At 48.2% G+C, this 22,557-nt stretch overlaps 1 protein-coding gene across 13 annotated transcripts in view; it reads left to right on the top strand.

Annotated features, from left to right (window-relative positions):
* The first annotated feature begins 7,586 nt into the window (after positions 1 to 7,586).
* TSPOAP1 (TSPO associated protein 1) overlaps positions 7,587 to 22,557 on the top strand; it is a 233,154-nt gene continuing 218,183 nt past the window's right edge. For 7 of the 13 annotated variants that reach the window (XM_074974825.1, XM_074974830.1, XM_074974823.1 and 4 more), the window contains exon 1: positions 7,589 to 8,653. In XM_074974825.1, coding sequence (XP_074830926.1) covers positions 8,282 to 8,653 — 372 coding nt within the window. In that variant the 5' untranslated portion in view covers positions 7,589 to 8,281. Of the gene's footprint in view, positions 8,654 to 22,557 lie in introns of all 13 variants that reach the window. The other 6 variants (XM_074974827.1, XM_074974826.1, XM_074974834.1 and 3 more) reach the window with 3 other exon arrangements.

Below are 22,557 nucleotides of genomic sequence, written 5' to 3'. Positions count from 1 at the left end.
AGCCGGTTTAGAACCGGTTGTTAAAGGGGTGGGCAAACTCCGGCCCGCGGGACCATCCTGTCCGTCCCGCCTGAGCTCTCGGCTGGGGAAGCTCCCCTGAGAATTTTTACTCACCCTGCAGCACTCTGGCCCTTCGGCGGCACTTCGGTGGCAGGTCCGAAGACCCGGAGCGACTGAAGGAACCAGTTCTTCAGCTTCTGGCAGCTCATCACTGGCTTAACCTACTGGGTTTTCAGGGTGCCAGTGCCTCAACAACCTGGAGTTTTCTTGAGAAAGGGCTGAGCTGCCTTAGGACTAAGCTCCAGGAGTGTGCTTGTGGCTGTGAATCTGGCGGGAAAGGAGCCCTCTCCCTCCAGCCCAGCCTTAGGTGCCAAAGTCCCTTTGAGGGGCAGGGCTTATGCCCACCCTTCTCAGTGTTTCCTATTGGCTAGTTTCGACAGCTCCTTGCTCAGCCCACTGGCTTTTGTGACTCCCATTCGTAGGTGCCTAACTCTCCCCGTGTGTTGTGTAGGCATCTGGGCACCTAAACTGGAGGCTGCGAGTTCAACTAGGCAGCGGGGCACCTAACTGTTTGCTGTTCCAATGCTCAAATGCAGCCACTGAGGCCACATGTGGCCGCCAGGGGCTTTTCTTGTGGCCATAACTTCCTGAGCGGTGATGGGGGGGCAAAGCAGTGTTAACAAACACACAAATATCACTTTTCACAGAAACAGACTTACTGGCTAGCCTTTTTAAAAAAACAACCAAAAAAGCAAAAGAAACAACGACAACAACAAAAAACACAAGAAAGTGCAAAGCACATTGTTTCTCTTCTGTATAGGGTCCAGTAAAGAACAGAAACAACTGTACATTATTTTTATTATTGAGTCTGCAATAAAAATCTACATAAATAAATTACAATGATTTGAACATGTACATGTGCATATTTATTTGTTTTTCCTAAAGTTGATTAAGTATTTTAGGAAAAATGTCAGCGCGGCCACCAGCAAGAGTTGGTGGCCACACTCTGAGGCAACCAGAATTTTTCTTGTGAGGCCCCCGGTGTCAAAGGCCCTGCCAGGTTCCTGAAGGCTAGCCTACAATAGGGTGCTCAATGTTGTTGATGCAGGAGCAGCTGCATCAGAGTTGTGAACAGGGAAAGAAAAGACCTGACTTCTGGATCTTGCAGGGGAAGAGCACTGGCAGGGTTCACTGAGGACAGGAGTTTGTTACAGCCCCTTCTATGGCGTCTTTAGCTCAAGCTGTAGCAACTCACGCTTTCAGTTCAGTCCCTGCTGTGTTGGTTAACAGGGTGGCTGTCACTCCACACAAGCATGGATGGGCGGAGGGGAGAGAAAGGTGCAGCCTGCGGTGGAGGGGAAACTGCCATGCCCAGCAGGGCCCTCAACTGGCAGTCCCATGTCCAGGAACACTGACTGCAGCTGGGGAAGCGAAAAGGTGGATAGGGCATTTTGGGAGGTTACATACACAGTGCTTGAGGGATGGGGCAGCAAACTTTCATCTCCACAAGGGCAAAAGACCATGCAGCACCATCCTAGCCGTGCAATAGCAATATGACGAGCACCTGGAGTGCAGCAAGCAGCCTCTGCAGAGTGGAATGGTGCAGCCTCTCATCAAGACACTCGGTTTATACAGGGTGGTTCGGACCATTTGACAGCAGTGGCTGGCACCTGCCTGTGTGAGAAGCAGATGGGCCCTGTGTGGCAGGCTTCTCTGACACACTCACTGCCTTACTTGTTGCCCAGTAGCTGAGGCAGCAGCATTGCCCATAGACCTTGCCTATAATGTTACATCTACATTGGAGCTGGAGGTGTAATTCCCAGCTCCAGGAGACTGGCCTATGCTAGCTCTGATCAAACTGGCAGTCTAAAAATAGAAGTATGCAGGAGTGGCTAGCCACTCCAGATGTGAGCCTGTGGTCTCAGAGAGGATCATATCTGGTGCAGCTAGCTGCTTCTGACACTGCAGCCACACTGCTATTTTTAGCATGCTAGTAAGCTCAGAGCTAGTGCAGGCATGTCTTCTTGATCTGGTCGTTATACCTCCAGTCCCCTCGGATGCTGAGGCCACAATGGAGGGATGCTGCAGGCACAGAGCTCAGAGGATTGGGAACTGCTGGCAGCGAGGGAACTGATGTGAGGTGGGGTGACCTGAGACAGCAGGTGATAGACTCAACCCCCTGAGCTCACTTTGTGGTGCTGTTAGGAGCACACGAATGGATGGAGGAATACGGGGAGGAGGATGTGGGATTTTATGTGGTGAGGGACCTGGGTGGAAGTGAGGAAGGGACACTGAGGCTGTGCCCTGCACCAGACTCACAAGCAGCATGCTGGAGTGTATGTTTAGGGCCAAGATGGCTTCTACCACATCCAGGAGACCACCTGACTATGACAAAGTGCATCTCTTTGGTTCATGATATCACAGCTGGCTCCTCAGTCCATGTTACAGGCGGCCCAGCCCCTCACACTTCCTGGGTCAGTGTGTCCATAGCCAGAGCTCATCTGTGTTTTCCTCTCGCCCTGGCTTGCATTTCCCCAGAGCACCATGTGCTGCGTTGAGGTGTTTTACACAAAGCACAGGGTGTGTGGCAATTTGTTGCACAATCATCCATCATTGCGCAGTCTTTGTCTCTGACACTGAAATGGGGAGGGGGTCTCCCCACAGGGTAGTGAACTCAGTCTTGGAGGATGAGTCTGTGCACGATGGAGCCCCTCTAACATTCCTGCCAATAGGCCTCCTTCACTTGCTTGCTATGTGGCCTGATAAACCCCCAATTCCTGACTTGCAGGTCAAAGCAACCCTTGTTTTTCCAGTTTGCTCAGAGAATCCAACAGCAGTCACAGGGTACATCCCATCGGTGAGTGTAGGAGCTGCTGCCGCAGGGCAAAGTGGGGAGACCCTACCAGGGGCTCCCCCAGCTCCAGATTCCAGCAGGGTGTACAGGCTGGGAGAGGAGTGTCCCCGATTCCCAGGAGTGGAGCTAGTCCTTAGGAGCAGGGAGCTGCTGGAAGGAAGTGGGCAGGAAAACCCAGCCACCCCCCAACCCCTGACCCTCACATCAGTGCCCCCTGGTTTTGGAATTTGAACTTTTAGAATCTGCTGTCTGATTGGACCAGGAATTCTGCAAGGATCCGCCCACCCAGTGTCTCCACCCTCACCCTCTCCCCAGACCACGGGGCAACAGTCCCAAGGAGAGGGCCCTCTCTGGGAGCATGTGCCTTGGGTGGCAGCTGCCCGAAGAACAGGCAATAACAATGGCAGCCGGGGTCAGATTCTACTGAGCAAATAAAAGTCGAAACGAATCAAAAGGAAACAGGCAAAGAGGAAAATAACAGCACAAGTCAATGTAACTGAAAAATGAAACATGCAAGAGCAGGGGCTTCTAGGCACACACTGTCTCTGCAAGCTGTGCACTGGCCTCTGCAACCGCATGATCTTATCAGCCTTTCACTTCTCATCCCCTCCCCTCCCCTCCCCTCCCCTCTGTTCTCTTGCTGTTGTTTGTTAAAGCCACTTTTTATGTCTTGTCTTAAAGGTATCCGGGCAGGGCCTGTGCCTTACAACACGTCTGTGCAGGGCCTGGCACAAGGGGCCTTATCCTGCTCAGGATCTCTGGGCATCACTGGAATAAAAATAATAAAAACCTGACAACAGTTAGGCTGCTGGTGTGCTGAGACCACTACCCATTGTGCTGACCAATATGGGTTTTTTGTTTCCTTGCATTCTCCCATCTGTCTGAACCCATCTTTGTCTCTTATACTGTGAACTCTTTAGAGGTAAGAACAGTCTCTTTGTTCTGTACAGTGCCTAGCACAATGGGGTCATGTTCCATTGCTGAGATGCCCAGGCATGCAATAATAATGTAACCCAAGTTAATGGGTCTGGTGAAAGGGGGAACCACACTTATTGCCGGGTAGATGAGAGATGGGGAAGACTGCAGTATACTCACATTGCCGAGGTTGTAGAGCCTCGTGACTGGGCAAACCCTGGGAGATGGAAGGCTGACTAAGCCATTCAGAGGGGGGATGAGAGGAGGACCGCTGTGCCTAAACGAGTGCAGGCGACCCCCCGACTGTGTTCCCTGCCTGAGGGGAGTGCTGGCGACCCCCGACTGTCTCCCCCTGCCCGAGGGGAGTGCAGGCGACCCCCCGACTGTCTCCCCTGCCTGAGGGGAGTGCGGGTGACCCCCCAACTGTCTCCCCTGCCTGAGGGGAGTGCGGGCGACCCCCCGACTGTCTCCCCCTGCCCGAGGGGAGTGCGGGCGACCCCCCGGCTGTCTCTCCCTGTCTGAGGGGAATGCGGGCAATCTTCTGACTGTCTCCTCCTGCCTGGGGTGTTGCCTATCTCACCCTGAAAGGGGGTTTGCCAAACTATTCTGGGAGAGAGCAATACATCTTAAAAATAACAAGGAGTCCGGTGGCACTTTAAAGACTAACAGATTTATCTGAGCATAAGCTTTCGTGCTCAACTTCTTCAGATGCATCTGCAGAAGTGGGGTTTTTACCCACAAAAGTTTATGCTCAAATAAATCTGTTAGTCTTTAAGGTGCCACCGGACTCCTTGTTGTTTTTGTGGATACAGACTAACACGGGTACCCCCCTAATACTCAACTCATCTTAGAAACACTGAAGAGGCCCCCTACTCCATGGGGATTTTTCCCACTGAATCGCCTGTTGCTGCCGCAGAGAGGTCGTCCCCCTGGGCGAATTGGCACCCTCTTCACCTTGTCACACCCAAGCACCTTCAGGCCTGCAATGCCTCATCAAGGTACATGGGTTCCTCCACATCCCTGAGCCCACTGGTGTGGAGTAAACTGGGTTCGTGAATCCAGGGAAATCCACGCTGGGGTTGTGCTAGTTGGGGTGTTACTCACTCCAAATGCATCTTCCCCTTCCCTTTATATGCTTCCTCTATATTTCCCCCTGTAAATAACGTGTACAGTTGTTGCTGGTTCATCCATTACAGAGGTGCCAGAAGCGTGTATGACGCAGTAGCAGGCTAGTCACAGGGGCACGTACCGGGTCAGGGAGCGTTGAAATGACATAGGGAGGTAAGGTGGGATCCTGACTCCCTTAAACAGTCAGGTGGAGGCACCACCAGCTGGCAGCTAAGAACCCAGGCTGCTGAAACCCACAGCACACGGGTAAGGGCCCCTGGTGATTAGCTGCCCCTAGGGGTATGGTGAAACCTGTGAAACCCGCTTACCATAATAATGATAATAATAGCAAGTAATGTCTCTGTGGGGCCATACCATGGGATTCAATTAGCTGTTTCACTCCTCTGCCATTGGAAGCTTTGCTGATAGATGCTTTGCTGATAGACTCATTCAGAGCAGCTCCTGGTATGTGGCCTTCAGGGACTTTGGGCCATGTTGTTCAAAGGTCTTTAGGCACCTGAAGATGCAGAGAGGTGGCTAGTTGTATTTTCAAACATGCCCAAGCGGAGAAGCAAACAATCAAAACTGAAGGGTGCTCAAGATGCTAGACCAGCATGTAAAATGCCAAGCTATTGGGAAGAACAAATCAAAAATATCAGTGAACTGGAGGGCTCCAGGTCTCTGCACAGAACAATCCACCTAGTAGAAACCTACCACAGTGATGTGCAAAGTTAAGGCTGACTCTCCCCAAATGCAGAATAGTGAGTACAAGCTACAGGTGGAAAGTGGGGACACAAAGCCCAGTCCAAATGAGAAGGGGAGAGACTGTGCTGCCAGCATGCCACAGGAGAGACGGAGAGGACAGACTCCTTCGCGCCAGTGTCCCAAGTACAAGAGAGGGCAAGGGAGAGATTTCCTCAAACTATCAGGAGCCATAAAAGACACCTTGTTAAGGAATGAGGTGGAAAGACGATTCGTGACCTTGGGAGATGGAGAGAGACGGCAGAGACGGAACTAAACTACAGAGTGATCTACCACTGAGTCAGGAATGGTTTCTCATCACAGCTGGACCCTGGGAGTCAGTGCTAACTGCAGCATGTGACGCCATCCTGGGGGAGTCGTACATGGGACTGACAGAGACCCGAGGGGACTGGCATTTTTCTTACACTTTGGCAATACTTGTATAGCTTTGTCCTGCCCATAAAGTTTCATTGCATTGAATTGTATCTGAAATGCATAGGTGGACAAGATAGATACAAGAGCTGTCTGCTCTGCTATGTAATATCTCTGAATAAGTGCTCAAAAATTGCAGTGGCCTATTTTACTTCTGTGTTATCATAGAATCATAGAATATCAGGGTTGGAAGGGACCTCTGGAGGTCATCTAGTCCAACCCCCTGCTCACAGCAGGACCGATCCCCAATTAAATCATCCCAGCCAGGGCTTTGTCAAGCCTGACCTTAAAAACTTCTAAGGAAGGAGATTCCACCACCTCCCTAGGTAACACATTCCAGTGTTTCACCACCCTCCTAGTGAAAAAGTTTTTCCTAATATCCAACCTAAATCTCCCCCACTGCAACTTGAGACCATTGCTCCTTGCTCTGTCACTGCCACCACTGAGAACAGCCTAGCTCCATCCTCTTTGGAACCCCCTTTCAGGTAGTTGAAAGCAGCTATCAAATCCCCCCTCATTCTTCTCTTCCGTAGACTAAACATCCCCAGTTCCCTCAGCCTCTCCTCATAACTCATGTGTTCCAGTCCCCTAATCATTTTTGTTGCCCTCCACTGGACTCTTTCCAATTTTTCCACATCCTTCTTATACTGTAAGCTCCTGTCTAATTTGCAGTCCAGCATCCCCTCAGCTCTCTCTTCAGAACCCCTGCTTTCCAGGTTTCATCCTCTGAATTTCCTAATGTAGGGGGATTTCAGGCAGACCCCATGTCTTTGTTTGTGAATTGTGTAGCTAGCCTAGAAGACAATGGTTTAGGGTGGATTGGTTAGTGCTGCTCTGTGGTTGCCATAATTAGTACATGGGATGGGCAGGAGTTTTAGCTTGCCAGAGGGGAAGATGAGAAGCATCTGAATCTTCCCTCTGACAAGAGGATTAGAGCCATCAGTTTCATCAGTTTTATCAGGAGGGGCAGCTGAAGGCAGAGCTGTGCTGCTTCCTCCAGTAGGAACTGACCATTCATGAGGGAGCTGATCTGGGAATGCATTTTACTGACAACAGAGTAACTCCTGCTCTCATGCAGTGCATTCCCTGCTGGGTGATCTCTTTAAGGACTCTGTGTCCTGGACGCATTCATGCAGACTACCAGACTGGGTTGTGGAGCTGTGACTGCTGGTTCTGCTGAGGTCTCTGTATTGTTGGACTGCAGTTGCGGTAACCCACACCTGTCCCCCAGGAACATACACGTAGCTGTCACAATGCAGAGCTGCTTCAGCCAAAGAGTTAGAAAGTGATTAAAGACTGAGATGACAGGGGCTCTTTGGTTCTGAGTCCAGTAGGGATTCGGGGTGCATGCTGCCAATTTTGGTTCAGCAGAGGTAGCTGTGGATTAGAAATGCATGTTGTCTGACAGCTCTGTATTGCAGTACCCTAACCTCTAATCAATAGGCAGCAAACACACCATTCCAGCATGATTTCCATGGAAACCAGAAGTCTCTTCCTATTGGAGGGCTCAAAGGAGCTACACAGTCCTACTAGGTGCAAGTCCCATCTTAATATTGATGACTTTGCACTATTTGTGCTGGTGATTTTAGTGATTCCACAGCTGGCAATGGAGCGTGCACTGGAAAAATCTAGCAAGCAGCACAGAAGGATTCCTTGGAGCTGTTAAGGGCTGACAACTTTACCAGCCCCTCCACTTACGTCATCGCTTCAGTGTGTGTGAGTATGAGGCAAGCACTAGATCGGACAAGGCCTCCGTAGCACAGAGCTGCAGATGAGCATCAGACCCTGAATAAATAAGCAGCCCTGCTTGGATGCTGTTTGCGCTGGGAATGAGAACCGGAGACCCTGCTGAGTGATGACAGAGCCGGTGCATTGAGGATCTGCAGCTGAGAACACAGAGCTTGATATTCTGCCGTTCATTTAGCAGTCTTTGTATGATGGGAAGGAGGGGGAGCTCACATCGTGGATTTTCAGTCTGCAAAATCTTTGACAGGTTACAATGAGGATGATGCAAGGTAACCCTTTCCTAGCAGAGAGACTCTTCCATTTTCTTTTATCCCAGCAGTGAAGAAATGCAGCCCAAGATGTTCCTGGGATTCTCTCCGGTGCTCAGGCTGTGATGCCTTCAGGGTTTTTATCCTGTCCTCTAGAGCTTTGTGGCTGCAAAAAATTCCTAGCCATAGACAGGGTGAGATCAGTGTTTGAGAGAAGCACATTGCCCCACAGAAAGACATGGAGAAGCAGGAAGAAATGAAGCCACATGCTGACTTAATACAGCTGTCACCATGTCAGGGCTGTCCGGCATGGCACAGCAGCGTAGTCCCTGAAGGTCTTGTATGTCAGGACTCAGCCTTGGTGACAGATATGCAAGAAGGTGGAGCCCCTTTGGGGGACACTGGCAACGGGGTGGTTCTTGAACTGACTCCTGGGGTGCCACAGCCTGGTTTAGAGGAAGTCAGAAACCAGTCAGTCCTGGTGCAATCCCAGGAAAGCTCCCTGTGGGCCCCAGGCCAATGGGAGGTGCCAATGCAAGCCCTGGAGAGCATTAGGCCTCAGTGTGCAATGGAGGGGCTCAGACACGACCAGACAGATGGATCCTCCAAGGTAAGGCCCTTTGCTTTCAGGTGGGGAACTGCCGCATGCGTTCCAGTTAGAGGAAGAGATTCACGCTGGTGTTTCAGCTGGGGTGCTTGTGAGATGAGACACCAACACTGACTTGGTGTGGAGAGAGGCCCAGGCAGTAACTGTCTCTCCGTGACTGAACCCTCACATCTATGGCTCGGTAAAGCTTTGCTGTCGGCTTGAGGTCAGTCCCAAGGAATGACTGTGTTGCTTGGAGGACTGATAGTGAAGGCACCTGTCCAGCTAGTTGCCCTTTTGCAGGGATCTCCAATTGGCTGTACTTTGGCCAGTGCTGGAGGATGTTTTGTGGAGCTTGGATGAGAGCTACCTGGGGCTGCTGACTGTGGGAGTGTGCTGGTTCTCAGCAGATGCAGTCACTGTGCAGTGCAAAGGGGAAGGTAGATCTTTTTGTCACTGCAGCCTCTCCTCACTATGGAGGGAGCTCCTGGCTTTCCGACTGAAGAGTATGATGGGATTAATTGGAAGCTTCTTCCATGATATCCTTTATCTGCTGAGGTGATACGGTGTGGGTCTGCTGGTCCCAGACACATGCACCACAGTTTGCAGAGAACCCCAGGGATCATTCAGCCAGTACAGTGCTTAACTCCACCCAGCATCTCCCTAGGGACAGGGCAACAGCGTTCCACAGTTTGTAAGTTCCGTCCTCCCCAGGACATGTCACAGTCCCTCCATGTCCTCTTGGGGAATCCAGGAATTACTGTGAGAACCCCACCAATGACAGCATGTGGGACACAGGAATGGCCCAGCCAGGCTTTCTGAAAAGGGGAAAAATAGAGTCTGGGCCCATTATTACAGTGATAGACAGAGAAGGCCTGAAAAGGGGTTGGGTTTTTTACAATAGATATTTAGGACATGTCTACCCTGTATTCCTGGAAAACTCTATGGCGAAGTGGCAGGTTTGGCACATTAGAGAAACTAAAAGTGAAAACTAATTAAGTGCGAAGGGACGTGGCTTTAGTTTAGATACTTTGAACTCGTTTGGTTTTTTTGAACGCCCTGTTTAATGCAAACACTTGAAAAGTTCACTTTGTTAGGGAGTCACACTCAAAATTATAGTGTAACGAGTGTAGCACGGTACCCGTGGGGTGGAGGCGGGCTTGTACTCGTCATGGCTTGCCCGTGCTACTGCTTTCTGCTGTGCACGCTACCCCAGCTATACTACTGGTTTTAGTCCATTAGCTCAAGGAGAGATAGTGTGAGTGTGATAACATGAGCTGGGAATCACACTCCCAGTTCATGCTGCAGATGTATTCTCAGAAGGGGGAGAAAGGGCATTTGGAAGCTGCTGCCGGAAGCCTAGCTGCTGTGCTCACTGGAGTTCAGCACCTCTGGTGTGCTGTTGTTCCTCATTAGCCCCTGATCTGGCAAATGCAAATTTCCTGACTCCCTGATAAGATATTGGAGACCAACTAAAAGAGATGTGTTTTTTACCTTGGACTGTCTTGAGGTGACACATGGAGAAGAGCAGGAACTTTAGTTTACTGTGAGGTAAGATCACTGACCATGGTGAGTTTACCTGCAGTAAGACGGAGTGTGTCTACACAGCAAAGAAAACCCTGTGGCTGGCCCGTGCTAGGCGACTTGGGCTCGTGGAGCTTGGCCTGCGGGGCTGTTTCATGACTGTGTAGACTTCTGGGCTCAGGCTGGAGCCCAGGCTCTGTGACCCTCCCACCTCGCAGGGTCCTGGAGCCTGGGCTGGAAGCAGAGAGGGGCAGTGAGGGTGCAGGGCTGTGTGTGGGGAGGAGCTGACTAGTACTGATGTTGCTGTGGGTAATCCACCGTTCAGTGTGTCACACGTCCATCTCTGTGCTTGCTTTATAGAGGCTCTGACTCTGCTCTGGCTCCTAGCAGGGGACTTGTTCCATTAGCTCAAGCCGTAGTGGCTTGTGCTCTCAGCTGCTGAGAAGGTTCAGTGATAGCAGTTATTGCATAGATACAATCCTGAACCCTCCCAGCCTTGTACGTTTCTGCTTGCCTGGGTACCCCCCTAGGTATCCTGCAGACACTTGGCTGGGTGACCCCTTTGATGCCCAGGGCTCTCCTCCTCTCATGCACACCTCTCATTCTGGGAGTTGCCTCTTCTGTCCCTGGTTGTCAGTAGAGGTGAGCGCTGCTGCTGTGCAGTGAGTCAGAGCTCCAGCAGAGTTAGCGTGTCTCCCACTGGGAAAGAGTTAAACATTTCATCCTGGTGTCAAACACAAGATAGTTAAAGCTTATCAAGTGCAGCCCTGGATTGTGCCCCTGATGGCCGTCTCAACTTAACATACTTGGTCACAGGAGCGTAATTCAGTATCAAGCGATAACAGATACTGATACTTGATTGGCCTATGTGAAGTGTGGTCTCTCAATCCAGTTCCTGGCAGGCAGGTGTTCGTGTCATAGAATAATGCTAGTGGGTGAATGGGCAGAGACAGGATGCTACCCTCTTGTCTGAGGGCTGGTTTTTCCAGGTCAGGGCTGGGGCATGTGGGTGGGCATGGTGAGGTGAAGCTTATAATGCGGTTGTGTGTGTGCTGCATTTGTTCTGGGAATAGAAGTTGTTTGTCCTTTAACAGGGCTGCTGTCACCAGCAGTAACCAGTGCCTTCTGCAAACCAAACACGTGCTCCTGCAGTGCAGGGTGTCCACCATCAGAGTGCATGGCCCAGTAATGCACCCCGGGGTGTTTTGTTGCTGGGGGAGTGCAGAAGTTGATTCTGTTCTGAAACCCTTACCGTTTGGGCACCAGTTGTGACTGGCATGGCTTCTGTGCTTGGTGGGGGTGGGCCTGGCCACTAGTGTGCATTTCTTATTTTCTGGATGCCAGCCTGAAACACCTCAGACCTGATTATCTGATGTGCTGAGCACTCACAACTTCAGCTGAGGTCAATGGGAGCGGCAGGTACTCAGCAAAGCTGTGAAATCAGACCCAAGGCCTCTCAGTCTGTACAGCCCACATCACTGGACGTTTAAAAATTCTACCGAAAATTCTATTCACACTTAAGGTCTCCTAAAATCCTGCAATTACTGAATATCGAAACATAAAAAGGTACAATTTGAAGTAGACATATCAACAGATGAATTTGAAAATGCTGTAAAAGACTTTCCAAATGGCAAGTCTCCAGCACCAGATGGCTTTAGCAGTGAGTTGTATACATTTGTTCAGGAGTTTTTAGTGTCTCAAGTACTTCAAAAGTTCTATAACTTCCTTAAAGAGGGAAAATTGCCCAATTCATGTTAGAAAACCAGTATACCCACACTCCTGACAAAAGATAAAAGGCCAGAAGATTGTACATATTGGGAGCAATATCATTAATCTAGGCAATAAGATATCAGCAAACCTCTCTCTGTAGCTCTGTCATTATCCACCCACGCTGATGAGACATTTTATGAGGTTCTTTGGGACTATCTTTTTATAGTACCAGAGACGTAATTTTGGACACCAGTTTACAACCCTTTTGCAGTTCTCCACATGAAACCCTTTTTTTGAACTTTGAGTCAGAGCCTTTATTTCTAAGGAGCAGTGCAAGGGAAGGACATACTTCATCCCCTGTTTCTCTTTAACTACTTGCAATAGCCATCAGAGATTCTCCAGAGATTTAGGGCAACACAGTCCATGATAAAGAACATAACATTGTTCTCTTGACAGATAACATTCTGTTTGATATTGGTGAAATACATATTTCCATTCCAGATGTGTCTCTCACAGGCCTTCAGCGCTGGAGGTAGTTCTTGAGCAAATATGACCAGGTCCAGTCAGAGGTGATACTCCTATGCACCCAGCCAGCAAGGCTCTTGAGTTTAATTGCAAAGTGGAGGTTCCCCTCAGGGATTGCTGTGGGACCAATACCCCTGCTTTAACTGAACTAATAATGCCAGATCTGCTCCCTAGTTACTAACCCTCACTTCAAGACCTGACGTGGAATAACGTACCAACATCTGGTAGGATTTTCACTAGCACTCAGAGTTGGGCCCAAGCTGAGTGCTTTAGGAAATCACACCCATATATGTTTGACTGAGTCAACATAATAAAGAGGAACATCTGAGACCAAGAATTAGCTTGCTGAGGCTCCAGCGACAGAAAACAGGAACAGGTATGTTAACCTCCCCAAGTGGGGATACTACAGCAGGGCAGCTGTAGTTCTCTGTTTGGCACTGATTACATTGTACTAAAACTCAGAACAACAGCCGCACATAACAGCACTCAGACATGGCAGCTGGCTGCTCTTCTTTCCAGCCTGATTTATGGAGCAGATTCCTCAGGAGATCTGACAACATCCTCCAATAGGAACCACTCTGCCAATATGGAGAAAGGTTACCAAGTACATTGGTCTAGTGCCATGGTTCCCAAATTTAACAGCCCGCGAACCCCTTTCACTAAATTGTGAAATCTTGTGAACCCCCTCCTAAAAATGAATATTTCCAGGGATTTAAGTTTAAATTTCCTCTACACTCCGCAACCCATGGGGCTCCTGCTGCTGGACCCCGTTGATCGCCCCGGTCAACTGAGCCCCACTGAGGTCAGGCTGCAGGTCCCGCAGATCGCCGGGGTTCGGGCTGCCAGCCCCAACTGTCCAGCCCCGCTCTTCCTGGGGCTTGGGCTGCCAGCCCCGCAGGGAACGCTGGGGTTTGGGCTGCCAGCTCCCCCGCTCATGGGGGCAGGGCTTGGGCTGCCAGCCCCAACTGCCCTGCCCCGCTCTCCCTGGGGCTCGGGCGGTCTGCCCTGCAACCCGGTCCCATGTGCTGCCTCCAAAGCCCAGGGTCCTCTGGCCGCCATTAGTGAAATTTTTCTAGCAAACCCCCTGTAATGTTCTGCGAACTCCCAGGAGTTCGCGCACCCCAGTTTGGGAACCACTGGTCTAGTGCCAAATTCTCAGTGTTGTCCTAAATACATGTGCTTCCTTTGGGCTAGACTCTCCTCCAGAACAAGAGGCTGCTCATTTTAAAAGATGACCTACTAAAGGACTGTCAGTGTCACCTATGTCCAAGATACAACACCACTGAATTTTGAACAGCTCAAAACTAATCTAATCTACCTTCTACAGATTTCCATATGTACCTAAATGCTAGACACTTCCTACATGTGGGCACTAAAAAATATCCCCACAACTGAGGAAGAACTGATTAGATGTCATATTTGTCTGGTGGCCTAACCCAGATAAATGCCTATTCTTCCTTGAGAGACACTCCCATGTGCATTGCCCAAGTTGTGTACCCTGAACTTGAGATCATAAAATTCTTAATGTTCCCTTTCAGGTAATCAGTGGCAGAGATCACTTTAACACCCCTTTGAAGCCTCTTACTGGCAGCACTCTGCTCGATTCTTCCCACTCCATTCCCTTCCTCGCAGTAACTCCCAATGCCTCCGTGCCACGAGGGCAGGTCTACACTTAAAGTGCTGCACTGGCGCAGCTGCATCACTGTAGCGCTTATGTGAAGATGCTCCTAGGCTGGCTGGAGAGATTCCCCTGTTGGCATAGATAATCCACCTTCATGACAGGTGGTAGCTCCGTCGACGGGAGAAGCTCTCCCACCAACATAGCGCTGTCTACACATGGGTTAGGTCTGTATAACTACATTGTGCAGCCCTGAGAGAGACTCATAGAAAATTATGGCTGGAAGGGACATAATCAGGAGGTCATCTAGTTCAACCCCCTGCTCAAAGCAGTAGTGTAGACCTGGCCTCAGTCTCACTCCCACCTCCTTCCCCATTACATCCGCTAACAATTCAATGGTTAATGGTTACATTCAAATGTCATCAGAGCCTAGAGTTAACGCTCCAATGAGATTAAAGAGGGTTGGGAGATCAGATCTCTCAGAGTCACCGTTGCAGGCTGTTCGCAGACTCAGGGCTGGTCTACACTGGAAACTGACATCGGCCTAGCTACATCTCTCTGGGATGTGAAAAATACACAGCTATGTCAACCTAACCCCCTATGTAGGCAGTGCTAGGTTGGAAAAATTCTTCCTTCAACCTAGATACCACCTCTCGGGGAGGTGGATTAACTACAGCAACAGGGGAGCCCCTGCCGTCACTGCAGTGAGTGTCTACACTGAAGCACTACAGCAGTGTAGCTATGCCACTGTAGCGTTTTAAGTGTAAAGATACCCTAAGGGAGTGTCACTGTGGTGGTTACGCTTGGTTTGCTCTGGGAAGACATTCTTTGTAGCCAGGAAGACTAGAGAGTTACCTGCTGTTTTAAAATGAAACCTGAGATTCTGAGTATACGAAGCAGGCCATATAAATGCATCAAGTGAGCTGGACAGAGCCCGAAGGCCAGGGATTTGATACCATGGCTCAGGGGACACCTCAAGTCAATCAATCCATTGCCCAAGATAAGTGAGCTGTAGCTCACGAAAGCTTACGCTCAGATAAATTGGTTAGTCTCTAAGGTGGCACAAGTACTCCTTTTCTTTTTGCGAATACAGACTAACACGGCTGCTACTCTGACACCTATCAGCAAATAGGTTTATAATGAAGATTAGATGGAGGTGAAGAAAAGTTTATTATCTATATTTATTCTGGATTAATTTTTCAAAAATAAAACAGAAAGAAATTTTAAAAAAGGATATAATAAGCCAGATATTTAGCTGATTCAACGATAATTATTGCCAATCTCTGGATAAAGCAGAGCCAACATACAAGACTACTACTTTATGTTTTTAGCTTCTGTTGTCTCTCTCTTTGTCTTTAAATTTTGACACAGGAAAGGGCCAGTGTATGATCATACGTTCCATTTATATTACATACAAATGCAATCTGAAGAAAAAGTGAGGATGTCATTTAAGAATTATCTAGAATTTTTAATTCCTAAGTGTTTTTAATTTGTAAGAAGTGTTCCTATTGACTGACCATTTTAGCAGCCCTTTCCCCTTGTTACCTGATATGCCATTCAGTACTCTGGTTTTCTTGTAATGCTTCCTCTTAATATTTATCTTGAATGCAATAAAAATAAAATCATTAAAAATGTATCTCTACACTCAACTGCACATTTATCAGGGTAAACCAGGAATAGAAAATATTCAGTGGGTGAAATCCATTGAAGTCAACCACAAAATTCCCATTGACTCTTTGGAGCTGGGATTTCACCCTATATGTGCAACATGCCAGATTTAGCATTAATGTAGGAATCTTCACTGTGGCAGGTCTTGGCTTCAGTGCACTAGTAATTTCCCTGTTAAATTGGTTTAGCAGGACACACGTGCATCATATCCAGAGTTCAAACGATAGCTTAAACCTAAGACTCTGATCCCACGAAGACTTATATACATATTTAACTTCACACGCGGCCCCTGGGAGGGTGATTTCCAGTGTGGTAGACAGACCCATGCCAACTCTGCTCAAGCTAGGGCGCTAAAAATAGCAGAGTGGCCATGGTGGCAGCTTGTGGGGTCAGGTGGGATTGTACCCGGGCGGCTAGCCTGTGCCACCCCAGCCCGTGGAACTACTCACAAAACTCTGCATAATTCTTTGCAGGATTGGTGCCTTAGTGGCATACGTTACTGCCCAGACACCCAGCTGGATTTTCAGACATTTATTACTGATCACTGTACAATGAGTGCTTGGAAGTGGGGGGAGGGATAGCTCAGTGTGGGGAGGGATAGCTCAGTGGTTTGAGCATTGGCCTGCTAAATCCAGGGTTGTGAGTTCAATCTCTGAGGGGGGAAAAAAAATTGGGAATTGAGCCTGCTCTGAGCAGGGGGTTGGACCAGGTGACCTCCTGAGGTCCCTTCCAGCCCTGATAGTCTGTGATTCTAAGTGCAGTAAAACACATACTAGATATTCACTAATATGTCCAGGGTTAATCTCAGATTTAAAGGCCCAGCTGTTTCTGCCCTTTGGTCTTGGAAAAACCTATTGGAACAATGTTTTAAAATGGGAAAACTATTTTTTCGCTCCCTGATAACTCAAGAACTGGATAGATTTTGCTCAAATTTTACCAAAAAAACCCCAAACCAAACCAAACCAAACCAAAACAAAAATCACCTTGCGACAGAAACCAAGCATGTAAAATTTCAGTGCAGAAGGAGTTTCCAAGAGGTATAAAAAATGTGAAAAGTGGCTATTGTAAGGGAAATTGTTTGGCAAGCTTAACTATAGTGTTTACTGTAATAATCCTGAGGTCATTTAAATGCTTTACTCCTCTCATCACGTCTTAATCTTCCCTTCTCTAAATGAAACAGTCTCAACTGGGTTCGCTTCTTCTCATAGCTAAGTGACTTGTCCAGCATTACATGGGAGATCTGTGGCATTTTTCCATTGCCTAAAGCATAAGACCAGCCTTGACCAAAGCAGACTTCAGCCGTTCATTACACACCTTCCAACTCTGCACTGAATGAGACAGAGGAACTGTTGGGAAAAAACTGTCTGTGATCAAACTTTCTCCTAATGGATACACACAAAGGAGTGGAATTAAGATCGCACAGGCAATGTTAATACTGGCATTTCCTAACTTTTGAGTGTTTGGCTTTGCAATGGAATTTTCTAGTGCTTCTTATTAAAACAGACAAAGAAACAAAACCAATTGAATAGCTAAGTAGGAAGTTATCAGATTTTAATGGTCACTGTCAGTAGTTTCTTGTTGAGTAAGATCTGGTGTTGGAGCTAGATTGTAAACAGTCCAGGCATCTTGCTTCCTGTCAGAAGCAGCATAATATACTGTGTAAAGTCCCATGAGGAGCTCACCCAAGTAGAGAGGCCTGCTTGTGTTTGGGGGTTAGGGAAAACTTGTTACACTTGTGTGTGTTCGGCTGGTAATCAGCAGTTGGAAAGAGTGTTCAAAGTACTCTCTGTCTCAGCACCGGATGACAGCAGGCTTGCCCTGTGGAGAAAGAAAACTGCTCAAGATTCTCAGGTCACCTCTGGAAATTGTTCTATTTGGGTCAGTTTATTAGAGATGAAGAAGCACATAAGATGACACTTTAGAGAATACGGTGTGCAGTTCTGATCTGACTTTGACAGCAACCTTGAGGTGTTTCTGTGTCATTGTCTTTTTGCCTGGCTGCTAGGACTTTTTCTTGTGGATTTGCTGTTCAAGTGTCTGGATGGAGAGGAATTGCTCCAATGTCAGTGAATTGGAATTGGTCATGGTTCTGGATGAGATGTCCCTATCTCCTTGTTCACACATTTAATCCTCCCTTTTTGTCTCTCCCTCTCAGTTATGGGGGCATATTAACTCCTCAGTCCTTTACCTGGACTCTGAACCAGCCTAGCTGATCCTGAGGATGACGAGGCCAGTGTGGAAGGAGCTATCAGGTTGCCTTGCTGTCCTCTTGGGAAAGGGCCCATTGATCTGTAGAAGAGGGCAAAGCAGTCTGCCTCTGTCAGCTCCCCAAGGGGCCTTTGCATCTTCACTGTGCCAGCAAAGCAGCATGTGCTAAGGAGGCTGCTGGAGGTGATGTTTCCTGTGACCAAATGTGAATAAGAAGAGCTCGTGTTGCTTTTTGCAGAAGTAGGAACATAAACCCCATTGTCTTGGCTAAATGTCAGTGTAGGTTTTACTGAAATTCCCCCTGTTGATTCAGCTGAACAGAACTGGACCTTCCTCTCTTCTGTGGTGAGTGTGACCTGGTCAGTTAGCTAGAAGGTGCTTGTGACCGGTGCACTGTGCTAGGACTCCATATGCACAAGGGATCTGAATCTGGGTTGCATCAGCAACCTTATGATAAGAGAATGGCAGCATTAGCCACCCCCAACTATAGCTCCCATTACCCACGATGCTGGGAGTTCTGAATCAAATTGATCAGTTTCTGACAATCAAAACTTTCTGCGGAAAAATCCTCCCATTTTTAACCAGTTCTAACAACTGGTGTTTGAAGGCACCATGCAGTGTTCTTGAAAGTTTCACAACATGCCAGATTCATTCGCATATTGTTTAGCTTTTTTGTTCTGTTTACTGTATTGTTTGAAATCTGATTGAACTTTGTGGGGTTTTAAACACCGTTACGATGATCCTTTATTTCACTGTCACCTTTCTGTTTGTTGGCTAGGTTTGTTCGTATCAGCGTATAAGGGACAGACACAGGAATACCAGCTGGAAGGACCTGCTCCTACAATGTGAAGTGTGTGGACAGAGACCTGTGCCAACCTGGAGCATGGCTGAGGTTACTGGGACTCAGTATGGTTGCAGGGCTCTGCCCAGCTGTTTCACATGGCAGGAGCAGGGACTAAGATGGGGTACTGGGATCCTTTACAGATTTTGAGCTAACACTCCAGAAATGGCTTTTTAAAATTGTTTTGTTGGGATTTTAAAATTACTTTGGAAATTTTGTCGGCTTTTTGGTTTTTGGCTATAGTTAAACTATATTTTATGACCCATTTCTTGCTATAATAGGCTTCTTATATTTTTACTGATCCTTTTAGCTTTTGCTGGGCAACATTTTGCAAATGTTTCTTTAACTGAGATTTTTTTAATGCCTAAATCAGATATTTTATTTTTGGTCGTGTTTGCTGCAGAGTTGGCGGAGTACCTGCACCCTTGCTTTTGTGACAAGCGGAAAAGGCCTGTGCTCCTTTTCGGGATACATTGAATTGCTAAAGGAAGTTTTCGTTTTTGTTCCCTGCATGGCTGGGCCAGCTCTTCTGCAGAATGATTGTGATGTTTTAATTTGCTTAGAGGGCTGTAGAGAGTTTGCAGTGTGTAACTTTTGTATAATGGTTAGTATTTTACACAGTTTTGCTATGGTTTTAGAAGCAAAGGCTGAGAGGTTGTGTTCCTCTACTATTGGTGATCACCCTGGAATTTCCCTGGCCTAGAACACATGCAGCTGCATCACTGCACTGCTTCTTTCCCCTGCCCCTGCTGACCGTTTAGTTCGCTGTCAAACTCTGAGACTAAGGGTGAACTTGAGATGTATGCTCCTAACTCCCATAGGCAGATTGAAAATCCCATCTTAATTCCTTTACGAGGTAGGGATCTTCATAGGCGCCTCAAGGAGGTTCTGGCTGCCTAATTCTCTTCAGTTCCTTTGAAAAGCTTAGTCTGGATTGCATTTCATGCCATAAACACCTAGGAATATTAGCATGGCCTGGAACGAGGCTGCATTATTGTTTGTGGTAAACAATGGAGTGTGTAATAAAATAAAAGCCATTTCATTCTAGTAATGAATATTTAATAAGTGTAGCCTGAAATCTATACAGTCCTTCCTATCTTGGCAGGGCACACACATCCTCTGGAGAAGAGGCCGGGGCAGACCCATCCCGAATATGTCTGGGCTCTCTCAGCCCTGCAGTTCTATGGCTGGAAAGAGCCCCACCCAGTGCGCTGCAAAGTGGTGGTGAATGCTCGTCTAGAACCTCCCACCAGGGCCGTCCTTAGCAGCTGCGTAGGGCACCTGAAAATTTGGGGCACCCCTGGGTCTTAGTGTCCACCCAGTCACCTCTTCCTATTCCTGTTCTGACTCTTCCTGCAGGCTCCCACCACAGCTGGCTGTCACAGCCTGGTGAGTCTTCCTCCAGAGGTTTCAGAGTAGCAGCCGTGTTAGTCTGTAACTGCAAAAAGAACGAGGAGTACTTGTGGCACCTTGAAGACTAACAAATTTATTTGAGCATAAGCTTTCGTGGGCTAAAACCCACTTCATCGGATGCATGCAGTGGAAAATACAGTAGGAAGATGTATACACACAGAGAACATGAAACAATGGGTGTTGCCATACACACTATAAGGAGAGTGATCAGTTAAGGTGGGCTATTATCAGCAGGAGAAAAAAACCTTTTGTAGTGATAATCAGGATGGCCCATTTCCAACAGTTGACAAGAAGGTGAGAGCAACAGTAGGGGGGGAAAATAAGCATGGGGAAATAGTTTTACTTTGTGCAATGACCCATCCACTCCCAGTCTCTGTTCAAGCCTAAGTTAATGGTGTCCAGTTTGCAAATTAATTCCAATTCAGCAGTCTCTCGCTGGAGTCTGTTTTTGAAGTTTTTTTGTTGTAATATTGCGACTTTTAGGGCTGTAATCGAGTGACCAGAGAGATTGAAGTGTTCTCTGACTGGTTTTTGAATGTTATAATTCTTGACGTCTGATTTGTGTCCATTTATTCTTTTACGTAGAGACTGTCCAGTTTGGCCAATGTACATGGCAGAGGGGCATTGCTGGCACATGATGGCATATATCACATTGGTAGATGTGCAGGTGAACGAGCCTCTGATAGTGTGGCTGATGTGATTAGGCCCTATGATGGTGTCCCTTGAATAGATATGTGGACACAGTTGGCAACGGGCTTTGTTGCAAGGATAGGTTCCTGGGTTAGTGTTTTTGTTGTGTGGTGTGTGGGTGCTGGTGAGTATTTGCTTCAGGTTGGGGGGCTGTCTGTAAGCAAGGACAGGGGATGTAGTACTTAAAAGTGAAAAAGCCTCCAACCTGCTAGACCTATTAGCACAACACTGAAACTGTTAGAGAGCCTTTTAAGTGGTAATGAAGCCATTTAACCGGCATTTACCAACCCCCAGGTATATACTGTCAGTTTCTGAATTTACTGACAAAACCAGTTGTGCATCACTGTAATAATTACTCAGAACATGTTAGTCTACAGGACCTTAGTTTAAAATTTGTTAGTCTACAGGACCTTTAGTTTAAAGTTATTTCATTAGTGTGTTGCTGAAGATTATAAAATCATGTCTCTAAGAAATCCTTGCAAAGATTTTTAGATGCACCAGCTGAGTATTCATCTTTAGCCTTAAATTCTTGGATCTTCAGACATATCGTTTTTTAAATAAATCCTTCAAAAGGCCACCCTTTTCTAAAATACACATGCGAGCTCGGGCTGCCGTCGGGCATGGGGGCACCAGTTTCATAGTAGGGCCCCGTAAAACCTAAGGACGGCCCTGCCTCCCACTGGGAAGGGCAGTGGCTGGAGTTACCCTGACACCCTGGAAAGGAGCTTTCACTTTTATGCCGTTTGCTGATTGAAGAGGACATCTTCCTCCTCAGCTGCCACTGGCAGCTTACTTCCTGCCTGTCCCATTTCTCGCCAGCTTACCTGTTTCTACTATCAAAATGTAGGGCAGTGTTACACCCACCAGGTTCCACAAGGGGTCACCCAACTGATCGTAGGTACCAGAAATGCAAGGCTGCAACTGTGACCAGGGATACGCTTGTGTCTATTGACCATTCACAAGGATCCCTCTTTACACATGACACAAGAGATTTCTAAGTGTCCCTGGTGGTACAAGGCTCTTCCTTTGGCTGATCAGCTGGGTGAGAGTCTCAGCAAGCCTCCGATCATGGGAGGTGCCCAGCCTTGATCCAGAATCCAGAATCTGTATTCCTGCTTTGAGGAGCTGCTGGTTACTGGTAGCGTTGCCAAGTGAGCCAGCACCAACACCAACAAAATACAGAGGCCTAGCCCCAGAGAAATCTTGATCAAAGAAAAGTGAGGGAGCTGCCCAACCTGCATCCGGGCTGTCTGCCTCCAGCCAGTGCTTAATTTGTAATGAAAGAGGTGCCGGGGATCAAGCTATTAGGTGCTTGGGCTCAAACCATTTTTTTTTTACGTTCATAATGGATGCAGCAAGCCCAGAGGTGCCAGGGCTAGGAACTGCCAGGGCCAAGAACTGCCAGGCCCAGAGGTGCCAGGGCCATGAACTGCCAGGCCCAGAGGTGCCAGGGCTAGGAACTGCCAGGCCCAGAGGTGCCAGGGCCAAGAACTGCCAGACCCAGAGGTGCCAGGGCCATGAACTGCCAGGCCCAGAGGTGCCAGGGCTAGGAACTGCCAGGCCCAGAGGTGCCAGGGCCATGAACTGCCAGGCCCAGAGGTGCCAGGGCCATGAACTGCCAGGCCCAGAGGTGCCAGGGCTAGGAACTGCCAAGCCTAGAGGTGCCGGGGCTCAATGCTGGCATGAATTAAGCATTGTCTCCAGCCCAGTAACAGCTCCTGTCCGTGACAC

This window comes from Natator depressus, chromosome 17 (assembly GCF_965152275.1).
Source record: "Natator depressus isolate rNatDep1 chromosome 17, rNatDep2.hap1, whole genome shotgun sequence".
In the NCBI taxonomy this organism is placed as follows: Eukaryota; Metazoa; Chordata; order Testudines; family Cheloniidae; genus Natator; species Natator depressus.
Note: the sequence above shows the minus strand (reverse complement) of the source record. Positions and strands in the feature narration are given on the sequence as shown.